Source organism: Emys orbicularis, chromosome 2, assembly GCF_028017835.1.
Source record: "Emys orbicularis isolate rEmyOrb1 chromosome 2, rEmyOrb1.hap1, whole genome shotgun sequence".
In the NCBI taxonomy this organism is placed as follows: domain Eukaryota; kingdom Metazoa; phylum Chordata; order Testudines; family Emydidae; genus Emys; species Emys orbicularis.
In genome coordinates, this window is record NC_088684.1 from 230950729 (window position 1) to 230968492 (window position 17764).

The 17764-nt window shown below is 40.5% G+C and overlaps 1 protein-coding gene across 1 annotated transcript in view; it reads left to right on the top strand.

Moving 5' to 3' along the window:
- SCRN1 (secernin 1) overlaps positions 1-17764 on the top strand; it is a 40100-nt gene that overhangs the window by 20061 nt on the left and 2275 nt on the right. Inside the window, exons 4-7 of the mRNA XM_065398450.1 lie at positions 2309-2511; positions 5476-5670; positions 7147-7312; positions 14464-14644. Of these exons, the coding sequence (XP_065254522.1) occupies positions 2309-2511; positions 5476-5670; positions 7147-7312; positions 14464-14644 (745 nt within the window). The remainder of the gene's footprint in view (positions 1-2308; positions 2512-5475; positions 5671-7146; positions 7313-14463; positions 14645-17764) is intronic.

The following is a 17764-nucleotide window of genomic DNA, read 5'->3' on the forward strand; positions in this document are numbered from 1 at the left end:
ACTGCTGTGCCAAATGCAGTGACTGTTTGACCAGCAAAAAATATGCCTGTTATGCAAAGATATCTGCCAGTGCATTGGGTTTTCCACTGTTAGTAGCAGGAAATCTAATTGATTCATTGGGGTATCATACTCCCGTGTGTCTCAGGGGAAAGAAATTTTGAAACAAACTTTTATGCAAAAATTAAAATTGTTTAATGGTATTTGAAATCCCATGACAGTAACAAAGCTCTGCCCTTGAAATGCATGACTATCCACAACATCAATGCAAAAGAAAGTTAGTGTTTGCATTCCCAGTAATGGAGTACATGCTGCTGGTTAGCCAGTGGCCATTACCCATCACCCATCAGCTGCACCCTTCTATCTAATTGCACATTCAAGATGAGGTCCTGGGACATCTGCCAACTGTATGAATACTAGGTCTTGTCTGATTTTTAAGTCAGGCATCCTGGCTTTGAGAGGGAGTGACTGGGATTGCACATACAGCGGTTGAAGATGTGGCACTGCTTGAGCAGGAAGATGGCAAAGCTGAAGGATGAGAGAATGATTGTCAGAGGAAGCCCATACAGCCATGAGACTTTCTCCAGAGATGTTCAGCAGCGTGCGAGTGGAAGCAAATATTGGAGTGAGCTCACCCCTTGGGCTAGGCTTGCTTCCACTGAGTGCTCAGACCCATCTCTGGGATAAAGATTCTTAGCCTTTGCTCAACTTCTACATTTAGCTGGAAACAGTGTGAAGTGAGATCATTTTACAATAAAACCAAGCTTCTCCGTTCTTTGCTTCCCCAAACTTCTTGTTGTGGAATGTCAAGGTTTGTTTGAGAATCTGATGGGGAGACCTTGGCTATGCCACAGGCTTGAAGTGCAAACATGGGTACGTGATTTAAAGCTGCATTTTCAAAAGGCGCACTCCTTTTAGATGCCCTGCTTCAGACACCCAGTGCTGTATTTTGAGACTGACTTCAGTCAGTGTGGGCGGTTCACAGCTCTGAAGATCAAAAAAAAAAGCTCTGTCGAATTTTGTTCCCAACTTTAGAAAAAAGAGTCTCAAAAATTTGGATCTTAACCGCTGCCTTGGTTTTCCCACCTATCAGCAGGGCTTAGATTGGATAGGACTGAGACATAATTCATTTTTGTAAAGGGTTTTGATTCTCTAGAAGGCAGATGTAAATACAGACTTTCATTTTTATTACTACAGTAAGTTTTTAATATGGGAGGTTAATGTAACTGACAATAATGAATGTACAGTATGGTATGCCAGAGTTAAGATATCAATGAAATCATATTTGTGGGTATTGACATTTCTAAAGAGCTTGTACTTAGCTGATGGCAGAAATAGATTAAAAGATTAAATAAATAGAAACCTCTAATCTGTTGCCTAGACAGCAGTTAAGTAGAGCTGAGTAGCTGTTAGCTAATTTCCTAACTAGGATGGTTTCATTTTGAATATAAATACTTCAGATCAATATGCTAAACCCCATTGATTTTACTATTCTGATTCGTTTTCTAAAACCAGTAGTTTAAGTTTACTTGTTAGGATTTGCAAATTTACTTTTACACTCCTTTCAAGCCAGTCACATTCAGCTTTGGCAAGTACCCTGCATTTTAGTACTTCCAAACAGCATTTAAGAAGTTAACACAGTAGAGTTGCCCACAGACACTCAAAGATGCCTTTGTCTACAGTATTAAACAGTCACTGAAGGCTGATGTGCAATTAATTTTGTATGGAGGGTATGATGGATAGTAAGTGTGGGAGTACAGGAAGAGAAGGGTGATAAAGATAAGGTAACATTGACTATTCATTCTCTCATCCTTCTGTAATATCTATTCCAAATTATCTGGTGTTTTGTACACAGCAAGAAGTGTACAGATCTGCTACTTTACAACTGTCTTGGAAAATTCTATTTACCAGTCAAATTCACTCTCCCTGAAGAGGGTAAACAGAATCTTGCAGGCTGTCTTAAGACACAGTCCCTGTTACACTTAGTACTTGTGTTAATTTTAGCAATTGTTGTAGACTTGTGGATGGAGAAACCAGTTTAGATAATATGAAAACATCATTATAAAGTTCTGGGCCTAGTATTTCTAGTGAACCTTTAAAGCAGAAATTGCTGATGTCTGACCAATAACTTCTGAATGCACTTCTCCTGTTAGATACTTTAGAAATGATTCCATCTGACATCAGTAAAACTGTAGCTCATACTATAGGATCCTATTCCAAGCTTTTTGTTTAAAACAAATGAGTCACTGCAGCACATCACTGGACTTTTCACTGTTACTTAAATTGTATTGGATTTTTTTTTTTTTGTAAGGCTTGGCCTAGAAAGAGGCGCAACAGCTAAAGAGGCCTTAGATGTAATAGTTTCTTTGTTGGAAGAGCATGGACAAGGTGGAAATTATTATGAAGATGGGAGCTCCTCCTATGCTTTCCAAAGCGCATTTCTGATTGTGGACAGAGCAGAAGCCTGGGTATTGGAGACTGTTGGGAAATATTGGGCAGCAGAAAAAATCACAGGTGAGTTTTAACTGGTGGCAAACTGGTTACCATAAGAAGGCTGCATAACATCTCTTCATAGCTTGTTTTATTTATTCCCTTTCATTTGGGGTAAAGATATCAAGGGGTTATGAAGAGGTCTAATTGGAAAAGTCTAAATAGCTTGGATGTATCAAATCAGTCAAACAATGAAAAGCTGCATGATGTTGGTAGCAGCCTAGCTTCAGTCTAGCCCATTAAACGTCCTTCTTTTGTGTGGACAGATTGTCCTTCTGCAGTTATGCTATTTCTCCAGGCAAGGCTTGAAAGTTTACCAGACCCCTATAGGACAGAGGAATAATTTTTCTAGCCAGACATAGATACTAAAGACTGATGGAGGGGACTGTCCAGCAGTAATGCCCTGATGAGATACCCCAATTCCTGGGAAGTAGTAAGATACTGTTCCTGGACCCTGTTTATATTGACCCGTCTGGCTGATGTTAAGTGGTCTCATCTCTTATTTGAACCTCCTGGTTGCTGCAATTAGTGTGTCTGCGACTCTACCCTTCACCCGCCTTCTGAGTCATCCTTCCCACTAAATAGAATCAGAGGACTGGAAGGGACCTCGAGAGGTCATCTAGTCCAATTCCCTGCACTCATGGCAGGACTAAGTATTATCTAGAACACCCCGACAGGTGTTTGTCTAACCTGCTCTTTAAAATCTCCACTGATGGAAATTCCACAGCCTCCCTAGGCAATTTATTCCAGTGCTTAACCACCCTGACAATTAGGAAGTTTTTTCTAATGTCCAACCTAAACCTCCCTTGCTGCAATTTAAACCCATTGCTTCTTGTCCTATCCTCAGAGCTTAAGAACAATAATTTTTCCTCCCTCCTCCTTGTAACAACCCTGTAATAACTCCATTGCCTACATCAGCTGCTGCTCATAGCTTTTCCCAGGCAGAAGCATGAAGTTATTCTTGTTTGTTTTCACTTCTGCTCTTCCAGATCCTATTAGTACCAGTGAAACTGACCAGTTTTCACACTCCTACCACTTGCAAAAGCTACCAGCAGCAGGAGAGGGAATGGAGGAGGAGCCTCTCTGCAGAATGTGGCACTGCTTTGTTTTACATTTATTTCCCATAGGAGGTTCTCTTTGCAACCATAACAGCTATTCTTGAGCTTTTCAGAGTAAAGCTTTACTACAAAAGTCACGGGCACTGGTATGCTATGCTAAGCAGGGAAGTTCGCTATTCACCAGTGCTTTATAGGACACTGGGTTTTTCAAACCTGGTCCCTAGAATCATTTGGTATATTGGGTCTTCTACATAATTTTGTTACACAACTTTTTTCCTTAAATGAAATTGCTTGATGAACTCTACTTGTGATGAAGAATACTTTAATTATAAAGCTATCCAGGAAATAGACGTTTGTAAATGAATAATACTCATGCTATTGTCCTGTTGCTGATCTGAATATAGCACTGACTTGAGTAATTCTGTCAATTTGAATCTACTGGAAAGAACAAAATTTAAATGTTTAATTGTTGTAATATTTAAAGGGGTGCTAATGGGTTTTTTTGCTTTGCTTGATAATAACATATTCCAGTTGGTCAAATCAAAATTATTCCAATCTTACAGTCTCCTGAAAATGAACAGCTAAGAGATTAATGCCCTTTCATGGTACAATTTAAGTTTGAACCTGTGAAGCAGAACATACTGAAACCTTTCAGCCTGCCACTGACCCTTGGTTTCTGTAGTTGGTTTGTAGGCAGTAATGTGTATAGCAGCTTTTAACTTGGATTAGTAATCACTATTTCAAATTTTATTCAGTGGACATTAGAAAGGCAACTCTGATTCTATAACAATAGTTGTTAATGATGCTATTAAAGTAAAAATTTCATAAATCTCTTTAGCCTGCCTATTAAAAATAAGTCTGCTACCTTCACTGTCAAGTTTTGTTTGGATAATGAGTATAGTTTAAACAATTATTTCCATTACTCATATGATGTGTTTACTGTATCCTCTGGTGAGTATCTGCAGTAGCAATCATTAGTCATGCTGTCTGATGTGTATGGATATAAACAATTCAGGCAGAATTTTTTTTGGAAAAAAAGTCATATAATAGACAAACACATTGAAGGCTTATTATTTTCAATCCATATTATTGTCTTAACACCTAGAGAACCATGTTTAAAAACAAGTCTTGTGCTCACAAAGACACTACATTAAATTTTTACAGAAGGATTTATAATTCAATATTGTATTTTAAATATTGAACATTAAAAAAAGCCACTTTAAACAAGTATTCCTATTTGATTGGAAACCAGATTATCAGTTATTCCACATGAGCTCTTCTTCTGCTGGTCTTTCAAATGATGCCCATTTTTGAACAAGAAACTTAAAATCGCCAGTTATAATTAGGTGACAGTTTCTGGGATAGAAAGTTATTTAGCAAATGTGTATAATGCTGTGTTGAATAGTGGGATTAACTTTTTCTTCAAATAACAAGTCATGCCACACAGATCAACTCTGGGCTGAAGTACTATTGTGTCAGTTCCTTTGGGTTGATTGTAATCATGTTGGATGAGCTAGTTAATGTGGTCTCGGGCAAAGGGTCAAGATCACTTCCAAACAAGTTTTTGAAAGTGAAGTGTCATAACTTAGCTTCTGGAAATCTAAGAGCCTGATTCTCTACTGCTTTGCACCTTGCAGAATCTCTTCCACTTGCAGAGGTGGTTGAAAAGCATAGCATTCTGATACGGTAGCATTGTGCAATCATGTGGTGCAGGGATAAGGATCTAAACATGACACAAGATGCACTGGAGAATCAGGCCCTGAAACTTGAAGTGATGAGTAAATCCTGTGCCTGTGTAATTCGGTGACTATCACAAAGAAATGTCTAGATTGGTCAATGGCTTAGTTTGCTAATAAAATATTTTGCTCCTCTAACTGCTTCTAGCTACATTGTAGTAATGGTATATTGTGATTTGTGGCTCTTTCCATAGAGGGAGTAAAGTGCATTTGCAACCAGCTTTCATTAACCACAAAAATTGATGTTGAGCATCCTGAGCTTAGGAGTTATGCAGAGACTCAAGGCTGGTGGACTGGAGATACAGAATTCAATTTTTCTGAAGTGTTTTCTCTAGCTGAGGACCATTTAGGCTGCTGTTCAGGCCAGGAGAGCCTAGAAAAACAAGAAGGTAAGTAGAAAGGCTTTTTCCTTACTGATTTTTCTTGCCACTTAATTCCCACTTTTCTCAACTAGACCTTCGTCCATAGTCTCAAGTGGGTACAAGGAGAGCACCTTCACATGGAAGGAAAATCCATAGAACAAATTGCCTCGAGCAAAACTCCTGCATGAAGTCTTAACGCCTCAGCCTAAATTTAGAATAAGGCTATTTATCAAATCACACAGACTAGGATGGTGGAGTGTAAAGCTCTAAATTTTGTGGGTTCTTTTAGTCTTTTCATTGTAGGTTTGATACATGGGAATAAGAGTAATATCGTACCGGGGCACCCCTGTTCTCCTAGCATGAAAAGATAACTTACCTTAGTAGAAAACGATGAGGGGGCATTGTGTTTTTCCAGAAGGATGTTCGTATCAGTCCTATTGTGAGGTGGGGAAGAGGCATTATCCAGCTGCCTGTGGAACCAAGCTATGGTTGCAAACTATGAGAATCGAGTTCTGTTACAGCAATGAAGATGCACTTAGGAAAGACTCCCCTCCCCCCCACTCCCCCTTTTCAGGCCAAACTGGATGTTTTTATTACCAGAGCATTTCAATAATCAAAATCTGCTATCAGCAGAAATGGGTTTATGTTCTGTTCCAGAATTTACTAATCACTTAAGATAGCTGGAGCTGGCCAGAACCCTTTTTGGAATTACTGCAGCATCTGCCGCTGTGCATGAGTAATGTGTGATCTTTGTTCAAGGCACATGCATGAGAAGTGTTGCCATTCTCTTTAAAAGCTCTAGATTAAGGATGACTTGGGCATATTTGAAATAGTAACGAAATCTAGTTATTGTGCGACAGGAGACTGGATGAAAAACTTTTCACTGCAGTGCACAATGCTAGTAAGGGTGTTGTAGTCCAATGCCCACGACTCAAAGTAATCCTCAATCTGTAGGAGAGGGTCAGGAGGGGAAAGAAATAGAAACTAATTAGAGCACCTAGAAAAGTTGAGCTTGAAACAGAAAGCTGGTCTTAACCATAACTGTAGCAGAGCTGTCACTCTCTGCTATAATACAGTCTAGTTAAACATAGATAACTGCACCAAAAGCCACTGGAAACATTTGATGATCCATGTTATAGATTATCTTTACCACCCCCAGAGCTGTGAAGCTTGTCTCTGCACTTTTAATTACTTCCAATCCATTAGACATGATGGGCCAAATTCACACTTGGGTCTGTGAATGGAGACATTTACAGTGGCAAAAAGTCCATCAGTTAGAGGGTTGAGGCAGTGCAAGGCGGCTGTAATCTGTTCTAGTATGTTTCAGGGTTTAAGTTTTGTAAATACAAGCTGTTAATAGTGGTGGGGGTATGTTCCCACCTATATGCTGTGGCACTGTTTGTGCTGGGCCTGATGCAATGCCCTTTGAAATAAAAGTACTTTCCTTTGAATTTGGTGAGATGTGGATCAGGCTCATTGGGCACTTTTTTCCCCTTCTTGCAGGAAATATCACTGTGCAAACAATGATGGATGTCTTGCGTGACAGAGCTAGTGGTGTCTGCGTGGACTCCGAAACTTTCCTCACTACAGCTAGCATAGTGTCTGTTTTGCCTCAGAAGCCTAGTTCTCCCTGTATTCACTACTTCACTGGCACTCCGGACCCTTCAAGGTAAGTCAGGGTGCCTGCTGCCCTTCTGAGGCTTAGTGGTGCAGGCTTTAATAAGGAGATTCTGGCTGTGTGTATGTACATTGAAAGCTATTAAATCTGATTTTAGTGACAGATTTAGGGCCCCCTTGTGACTGGCTTTGCATGGGTGAACAAAGAGGGAGAGGGTGTATATAACGTTCCTTCCCCTTCATCATGTCCCTTCACAGAGGTGTGCTGCAATTCCTGTCTATGCTCACCACACAAGGACTATGTTCTATGTCAGAAGGTTCAGCACTCCTCTATGCCCTGCCCATCGTCTTCCCATACACCCTTTGGATCACGCCTTTGTTTTCAGGACATGGATTTCTCTCTGAATACAGTTTAAGTAGAAATCCCAGTAAATACCTATGGTACTAGGACAAAAAAAACAATAACACATGTTGTTAATCTTGGTGTAAAGATCAGTAGCTCGCTAACATTCCATACATTAGGTCTTACACTTAAATCCTACTATGGTATTTTAACTTGTTCAGAGTGCTGGCTTTGGTAATTGAAAAATAATTCACCATGGAGGCAAGGTCTTTTAAATGAAACATTCTTTTCTTCTGTTCCATTTCACTTAAGGAGGAGATCAGCAGAAAGTAGTAAAATTAATGTAAATTCAATTTAATTCGTTAAATTTTAATCTTGAGAAGGAGAATAATTCTTCTCACAGTGTGTCATATTATAATGGCTGAGCATGTACTGTAAGAGGCTTAGTGATATTCCATTGTTCTGGCCTTTTTATTTCTAGTGTTGCCAAAATAAGTTTGAACAAATTTGTCCAAACCTCATTCTTAAACTACAGAAATGAACACAATAAAAAAAAAAGTTTAGTTATCTTAATTCAACTTTAGGGAATAATGTGGCAGTTCTAAGAAGTTGCAGTCTCTGCTTAGTCACCCAAAACCAACACGGGAAAAAGTTTTAGTTTTTCAGTTTTTATACAAAGTGTTACAAAAGTAATATTATTGTGAGTGAGTAATATTGTGCATGTAGCATTTAAAGCATTTCTGATTTGCAGTTTTGATGTATTGGGATTTAATGTAAAAAAACCCCAAGCACTTGAACATATTCTTGTTGCTAACTAGTTTTCTGACAATCTGTGCTGCATCTAGATTGTATCATGTTTAATATAAAGTTGTGGTGAAACTGGTCTTGGAATTTTCATGGTTCTCGTACTTAATTATGTCAAAAGACTTATCTTTAAAAAAAAACAAACCCACAAAGACCTGATACAAAATTCATTAAGTCTTCCATTGACAATGGGCTTTAGATCAGGGTGTAAATCCCTCAATAAAAGGACAAGTACGGTACTGATGCCTATACTTCAAAATAGACTCTTGAAAACCAAAACAACTTTTTGCTACGAGTCACTTTCCTAATTCTCCCCATTTCCTTTTGTTAATCTATGAACCCACAATGGTTAGTTCCAGTAACTTTTAGGACAGAGTTAAAGGGCAGTTTCAACCTTGACTCAGATTTTGTTTCATAGGTTCAGATCTGATTCTTTAAAACAGGTAAGGTGATCCTTTTGTCCCTTCCTCACCCAAGTTTTTGTGGTAGTATAAAAAACACTTCCTGTCAGAGTAGATGAGTCTGACACAGTCATGACTGGTTACTAACATTTTGCTTTACATTAGAACACAACATAAGAAACACATTCAACAGACAGAGCCTTTACGTGCATCCTAGAAGCCTTGTTGGAACACCTAAGTGCTATGTGATTTAAATGTAGTTTATTGCAATTTAAAATGGAAGTTATCAGAGTTGAAAAGCCAGTGATCACTTACGCTTAAAAAACAAAACAAAAAAAACCCAAATCACATTTACATGAAACATGCTAGATCATTTTGACATCACAGCTGTTCTGCTCCCACCCCTACTCTGTTTGTTGGGCCTAGTGGTGCAGTTTGATTCTGTATCCTGTGACTGGCAGGGAGAGTGAAGGAGAGTAAAAGATTTGACACACTAACCTGTACCTACTGTCCAGACCATGATTAAAAGAACACACACGTCTGAGTACTACATATACAGTGTGTAAACTTCAAAGAAGGAGAGGAACTGCTTAGGGTGGCCTAAGTGGCTACTGCCCTGCATAAAATTACCATACCATGGTAAAAGAAAAGAAAAGTTATGATGTATAGCAGGAAACATTTTTACGTAAAGGTTTATTGTAACATCCTCTCGAGAAGAAATAACCTTCCCTCCCCCCGTTACTTAAATCTGGACAGGACAGAGTACTGGGGAATACTATAGGGAACAACCCATGGCCTAACAAGTCTCTCTCACCATGAACTGTGAATCTCAGCTTGGGTTGCTCAGCATTGTTTTTTAAACTAAACCACATGCAGCTTAAGAAAATATTTGCCACTTACTGTATATTGGAGAAATGATGATTTGGGGGAGAGGATGCCGATCTGACTATCCCCTTGGACAACCAAAGGTCACTACAGTCAGGTGACTATTAGTTGTCTAGAAATCATAGAAATGTAGGCCAGGAAGGGACTTCGAGAGGTCATCTTGTCTCCCTCCCGCCATGCTGAGGCAGGATTAAGTAAACCAAGACCATCCCTGAGAGGTGTTTGTCTAACAACTTCTTAAAAACCTTCAGTGATGGGGATTTCACAACCAGTGTTTAACTATCTTTCTAATTAGAAAGTTTTACCTAATATCTAACCTAATTCACACTTGCTGTAAATTAAACAAATTACTTCTTGTCCTTCCCTCATGGACACGGAGAACCATTGATCACCATCCTCTTTGTAACAACCATTTACCTATTTGAAGACTCCCCCTTCAGCCTCTCCTCTGCATAAATATGCCCAGTTCTTTCAACGTTTCCTCATCGGTGATGTTTTCTAAATCTTGTATCACTTTTGTTGCTCTCCTTTGGACTCTTTCTCCCATTTGTCCACATCTTAGTGTGGTGGCCAGAACTGTACACACTACTCCAGCTGAGGCCTCACCAATGCTGAATAAAGCAGGACAATTACTTCCTGTGCATTACATGGTAATATATCCTAGAATGGCATTTGCCTTTTTCCACAACACTGACTCATTCAGTTTGTGATCCGCCATAACTCCCAGATTTTCTTCTGCAGTACTACGGCCTAGCCAGTTATTCCCTGTTTTGTAGTTGTGCATTTGATTTTTCCTTCCTAAGGGCTGTATTTTATACTTGTCTTTATTGAATTTCATCTCGTTGATTTCAGTTCTTCAATTTGTCAGTCATTTTGAATTCAAATCCTGTTCTTCAAAGTGCTTGGAACCCTTCCCAACTTGATGTTGCCCACAAGTTTTATAAGTATATTCTTAACTCCATCATCCAAGTCATTAATGAAAATACAGAATATTCCCAAGCCAGGTGTCATAACTATAAAGGGAAGGGTAACATCCCTCCTGTGTACAATACTATAAAATCCCACCTCTGCCACCATGTCAAGGCTCCTTCCCCACTCTGAACTTTAGGGTACAAATGTGGGGGCCTGCATGAAAACTTCTAAGCTTAACTACCAGCTTAGATCTGGTCCGCTGCCACCACTCCCAATGTGCTAATTCCCTTCCCTGGGTAGCCTTGAGAGACTCTTCACCAATTCCCTGGTGAATACAGATCCAAACCCCTTGGATCTTAAAACAAGGAGAAATTAACCATCCCCCCTCCTTTCTCCCACCAACTCCTGGTGGATCAAGATCCAACCCCCTTGGATCTAAAAACAAGGAAAATCAATCAGGTTCTTAAAAAGAAGGCTTTTAATTAAAGAAAAAGGTAAAAATTATCTCTGTAAATCAGGATGGAAAATAACTTTACAGGGTAATCAAACTTAAAGAGCCCAGAGGACCCCCCTCTAGCCTTAGGTTCAAAGTTACAGCAAACAGAGGTAAACAGCCTAGTAAAAGGTACATTTACAAGTTGAGAAAACAAAGATAAAACTACCACGCCTTGCCTGGCTGTACTTACAAGTTTGAAATATGAGAGACTTGTTCAGAAAGATTTGGAGAGCCTGGATTGATGTCTGGTCCCTCTTAGTCCCAAGAGCGAACACTCCCAAAACAAAGAGCACAAACAAAAGCCTTCCCCCCACCAAGATTTGAAAATATCTTGTCCCCTTATTGATCCTTTGGGTCAGGTGTCCGCCAGGTTACCTGAGCTTCTTAACCCTTTACAGGTAAAAGGATTTTGGAGTCTCTGGCCAGGAGGGATTTTATAGTATTGTACACAGGAGGGCTGTTACCCTTCCCTTTTATAGTTATGACACCAGGACAGACTGTTCTGGGATCCCACTTGATAAGTCCTCCCAGCTTGTAGCAAACCATTGATAACTACTCTGAATACTGTCTTCCAACTTGTTGTGTACCCACCTTACAGCTAATTTCATAGTTCTTATAGTCTTCTCAAAGACTATCATGTGGGGTTCTGTCAAAAACTTTACTAAAGTCCAGGTATAGCACATCTACCGATTCTTCCTTCCCTCCCCCCATCCACTGGGCTGTTTACTCTGTCAAAGAAGGAAATTAAATTAGTTTGGCACGATTTGTTCATGACAAATCCTTGTTGGCTGTTACTTATCTTACTATCCTCTAGATTTGAACAAATTGATTGCTTAATAATTTGTTCCAGTATCTTTCCATTTATAGAAGCTAGGCTGATTGGTCTATATCATTCCACAGGTCCCCCTCATTCCCCTTGTTAAAGGTAGGTACTGCATTTTTCCTTCTCCAGTCCTCTGGGACCTCACCCATTCTCCATACGTTCTCGAAGACGGTTGCGTTGGCTACTTCCTTAAGTACTCTGTGTGACTAAAGTGCTTCCACAGGGGTTCCTTAGTGCTGAAGGGAGTTTCATCCTTCACCTGGGAACTCAAGTCTTCATTGGACTCTGAGCAAGGCAATAGGTAGGCTTGCTTCTCCAGAATACTCTTTACCTTACCAAGGCCCATTGCTCTCCCATCTGTGTCACATAAAGGCTGCAGCAAGGCTTTCAACACCCGTTGGGATTCCTTTTCTTTCCAGAGCAAAGCTACAGCCTCTAGCCTGGCTGCAAACAGACAGACTTGCAGAGGTCCTTCCCTCTCCCCATCACGAGTGCTGGAACAGTTTGTTTAGTAGGGGGTTCTTAGAGCATTGAACCAAACTGTAAACCCCTGTATATAATGGAAACCACTTACAGCCAAGGGGTGCAGCAGCACCCTTTGCTCCCCATAAAGCAAATAAAGCAAGGTTTGTACACAAGACATTAAGAAAAACAGCCACACCAGAGTTCCTGCTTCTCTGTGAGTTAAAACTTTTCTAGACAAGCTATAATCAAATATAATAAAAACTCACTCACAGCTCTGAGTCAGTGCTTCTTTGTGAAGAGAAAAGCTGTCCTACTCTGGTCATGCCAGCCTGCTTCCTCACTCCCTGAAAACCCCTGCCAGCTGATTGTCTTTCTTATAAATAAATAAGGGCTGGGTTTCGGGGAGGCTAATGAGCCTCAGGTGCATCTGCACTCTGTCTGTCTGAACTTTGTCTCCAGGAGTCACAAGGCTTTTCTTCTCATCCATGCTCCCCATTGTCCCGGGCCCCAATAGGAAACCACGACAAAATGAACGTATGCAAAATGTTAGTCTCAGTGCAGTTCATTGGACAAGTATCCTCCTCACAAAACCCCCAACATAAGGCACTGGGCAGGTGGGGTGGTCTATCATCTTGTCTAATTGGTACTCTCATTGGCAGTTTCTGCAGAATCCAATGATTCAGTGGGCTTGTTTCTGCAGATGCCAATGATTCAGTGGGCTTGGAGACCGAACTGTCTCCCTTAGCAGTGGTCATTGTGGTTTAAGACTGAGCTGAATTGTTGGGACAGTATGCGCTGCTCCTGCTTCTGCTGTTCTGAGAGCATTTCCATCTCCATGGCTGTCAATCAGGGACAATAGGTGCAACTAGAATACAAATGAAGAATAACAGCCCATCTCTGTATGCTACTGTCACTTCTGCTTTACATGCCTTCTCTTAAAAAAATCTGTAATAAAAGACATGTCTTGCCCCAGTCTGTTCGGGTCAGAACCTTTTGATGGCAGGGCTTCTCAAGAGTGATGGATAGAGCAGCAGTGATAGACTTCAGTTTCCTGCTCTATCATTAGTTTTCAAACTTCTTTTCAAAAGTCTCTCACCTTTTGGCATGCTCCTTCACACTGGCTGTAGGGCATTGCCTTAAAAAACAATTTATTAAAAGTATTTTCTCCTGTGTTCCTAACCAAGAGGTTAGATCTAGATTTTAGGTATGAAATTCCCTTAGGTTAGGGACAGGTTTCAAATGTATTTTGAGCTCCCATTTAATTCCAGATTGAAATGCTTTGTTTGATGAAAAGTATTACAGTATTTTCTGTGTAACCATTTCCTTATCCTTTCCTTGAATTCCCAATTCAGACACTGGTGGTCAATGCCAAATCTTCAGAGATACTTAGTAAGTTGTGTAATAACTGGCCAAAAATCTTCCTCTAGCCCTCATAAGTGGATGGCTTTAAATATATCCACCTTCAGTTTGTTTCAGCAAAGAAATTCTGAACTGAGTGCAGGACTTAAGATGTATATTGTGTGAAGAGCTTTATTGATGTATAAATTGCTGCTGTGTAAATGTAGGAGAACTGGGAAGTTTTAGGTTGGGAGACTGGTTCTGAGCCAGTTAATTTCTTTGAAAACTCTAAGCACAGCTCCCACAGACTACTTAAAGTGTGGGATGAGAGAACATGAAGGAAAAAAGAAAGCAAGAGAGTAGTATGGGGATAAACATTGGGATTTAAAGATGATCAAAACATTTACCCTCTTCTCCCTCCACCCCCACAAAAAAAAAATCAGAGGAAGGAAGCTCAATGCTGTAATTCACAGAAATGGGGAAACTGACATGGAGGGGGGGAAAGAGAGGTTAATATGTAAAACTTTGCAGGACCCAGTGTTTTTGAAAGTAAATTGATTTTTCTTGTGGCATGTTTTCCTATATTAGAAGAGGTTATTTTTGGGCCATATCTGACCCCATCCCGCCACAGTAATATAGATATGCACATGCAATACTGTTCAATGAATCTCTGTTGGCAAAGTAGCCTGGGTCATATACAGAACGTCCCTGTGAATAAGGTTCTTATCTCTTTCAGGTCCATATTTAAACCTTTCATCTTCGTTGATGATGTCAAACTAGTACCAAAAGTTCAATCGCCTTTTCTTGGTGATGACGATCCTGTAAAAAAGAAACCTCGGTTCCAGGAGAGGCCTGACCGGAGACACGAACTGTACAAGGCACATGAGCGGGCCCGATCTGTCACTGAGAATGATCAGGTAAAGCCTCTAGGACTTGGAGCCTTTAGAGACAGGTTTTTTTCTTAAGACTAATACACCCGGGATCTAAACTGCTGACTGTGTGAAGAAAAGTTTTGAATGTTTGCATGACTTATGCTTCATTCTTTCTAGAAAAATTTCTGTAAAATCTTTTTCCACAGAAACCTTTAAATCTAATTAAAAGAAAATAAGTGGGTTCCCCCCCCTAAAAATCTGAATAGAGGCTTAGAAGTTAAAATGGAGGAGTGAACACTTTAGCCATGGTTGGTTGCATTCTTTTCATATTAATTTTTGTAAACATGGAACTAAAAAAAAAAATTCCCACTAGATGTTGGCAGAGTTCATTATTCAGACTCTCAGCTTATAGAATTTTAAGACTATAAAAGTTGTCTGCTTCTGTCTACGGCTCATTCGTGGTGGGGCTTTTTTCTTTAAGTGCTGCATTATTGAACACTATCAAAGTTTAGAGAATGTTTACAAAAACCTGACAGGTCACCCAAGTTGCCCCTTAAAAAGAATCGAAGGGAAACTTACAAGAGCCTGCAAAACTCATATAAAATCCCTCAAACTTTCAAAGGCTATCATTGTACATATGTGACATGCGGGGCACAATCCAGACCAGTGGGGGGGCTGTGTCACCTCTGCCTTGCAACCGTGTGTACCTTACAATTCCTTGCTGATGTAGCTGCTCACAAAGAGCCTTCCAGCAGGCAAGCCACATCCTGTCTGTCTGTGTGTAACTGCAACCTGCCAACTATACCCTGGCTCTCACCAGCCTGGGTTATACTGCAGGGTGACCACAACACATTCCCAGTCCTAGATCTTTCCTCCAGAAATGTATGTCCTGTACGGCCCAGCCCTGTTCTGGACAGTATAAATATATTAGGTCCGTTGTTCCTATAGGGGAATAACATGCCGGTTTATTACCTTAAAGACACTTCAACTTAATCACACTGGATTAGATAACACAGTAAAACAAGTTTATTAACTACAAAGAGATTTTAAGTGAGTATAAATAATGAGGCAAACAAGTCAGAAATGGTTACAAGAAAAATAAAGACAAAACACTTACTAGTATCTAGTTAAGAAACTAACTCTGTTGCAAAGCAAACTTTCTCGCCACATGCTTCCAGTAGATTACTTACCAAACTCTCAGGTCAGGACCCTTCCCCCAGAGTCCAATGGTTGTTTCTTTTTGTCTTTTCAGGTGCGGAGAATGAGGTGGGCAGAGAGGGGCGGGGGAGTCTCTTGGGGTGTTTGTCCCTCCTTTTTATAGTTTCAGTCCCCCTCTTGAAAAACATTTCTAGCTGAGACCCAGAGACAGAGTCTATGTGAAAGGATATTCCCTGCTGGGTTATTTTCACATCTTTGAACTTCCTTTGTGTTCCCTCCTTGCTTGATGACTGTTTACTGCTTAAATGCACATTAAGGCAAGCACACATTCCTTCATTAAGTCAAGTCTGTCCTATTGCCTGGGCGGAGTTGTGGGGTTTGAAACGTGTTAATAACATCATACAGGAGAATCTTATTGCTTCATGTACAATGTTGGCACACATTTTATCGGGACAATACTGACCAGCAAATTGAGTTTCCAAATGACACCTTACAAGGCATACCTTGTACAAAGATTATTACAGTAGCATGTCAGCTGTGAATACAGGGATATATTTGGTCACAAGATACCGAGTTATTTTGAACGGTGTTAATGGTTATTGGGATGTGTTATAAAACTTGTGTCACATTATAATAGGATCGTGGCAGGAATATCACGGGTTGAAATGTATCCCTGAGTACTGAGATGCTGGAGTATGGAATGATTCATAATGTATAATTTTTTGTTAAAGGGACATTCAAGATATGACATCTTATGCAATTCCTGTCTCAGCAATCATGTGTGTGTTCACACATTTGTTAGTGTGAATTTTACAAACTCACATTTATGGCTAGTCTTGCACATCTCATCTCTTGCAATGGAGTGGAAACAAGATATTTTCCTTTTTGTACCTCAGAGCAGGAATTTTGTTTTCCCTCTAAGAAGAAGTTTTTAGAAATTACCAGGTTGAGACAGTACTGTCTGTATCCACTCTAGTAGGGAATGTATCTAGAATTGGTTGGTGTGTTTGAGGCTCATGAAGTCTGTCAGCAGAAAGCACTGTGTATCCCACACCAGATGGTGCTGGAACATGAGTGGTAAACATCACATGTATAACTACATCTTACCCTGGGTGGTGTGGGCCGCCTTTGGGCTACAGGTTGATCAGTATTGGTCCCCTCAGCATTTGTGTAGCCTGAGATGTCCACTCTTGTAAAGGCCGTGAAAAAAGATTTCCCTTGAGGAGAAAGTGACCTTAAACCAAGCAAGTCACAAAAGGACCACTCTACAGATGGTCAAAATTGTCAGAACGAAATGCCTTTCTCACCGCAGCCACAAAAAAGAGGACAGAATAAAAAAGTAGGTAGCTATCATCAGCACAGCTCAAATTATTAAAATCCACACTGGCTAGCAGTATAGAGCACGTCAGCATTTCCTCCCCATTGTCCAAGGCTCCCTCCTTGGTCTTCACCCTTCCACCCAAAATCATTGTAGCATACTCAGTCCTGTGTGGGGATGGATCTGATGCTCTCTTGCGAGACCGCCAGCTGCCTCCTCTCCCTCTTGCTGTGCTGCACTGATGCACAAGGAAATGAAGAGTAGGAGCTGGCAGAGAATGAGAACAAATGTTGTACTGGGGGTAGTAGTAAAGGCACTGTCCTCAGCAGAAAGCAAGAGAAGCCTGGGTCTCCTGCTGACAGCCCCATTCAGACTCCTAGTGCTGGAATTTAAGAAGGAGAATTTAACTGCAAACCCTCCAGTTAGATAAAAGGGGATCCAATTGCTCGAGGGCACTTACAGAAGGGTTCTGCAGCTGCAGATAACAATAATCAGCACCAGTGTTCTAAGGATTCAAACACTGGTCTGTTGAATTAAATCCAGGGATGGCCAACCTGTGGCTCTAGAGCTGCATGCGGCTCTTCAGAAGTTAATATGCAGCTCCTTGTATAGGCACCGACTCCAGGGCTGGAGCTACAGGCGCCAACTTTCCGGTGTGCCGGGCGGTGCTCACTGCTCAACCCCTGGCT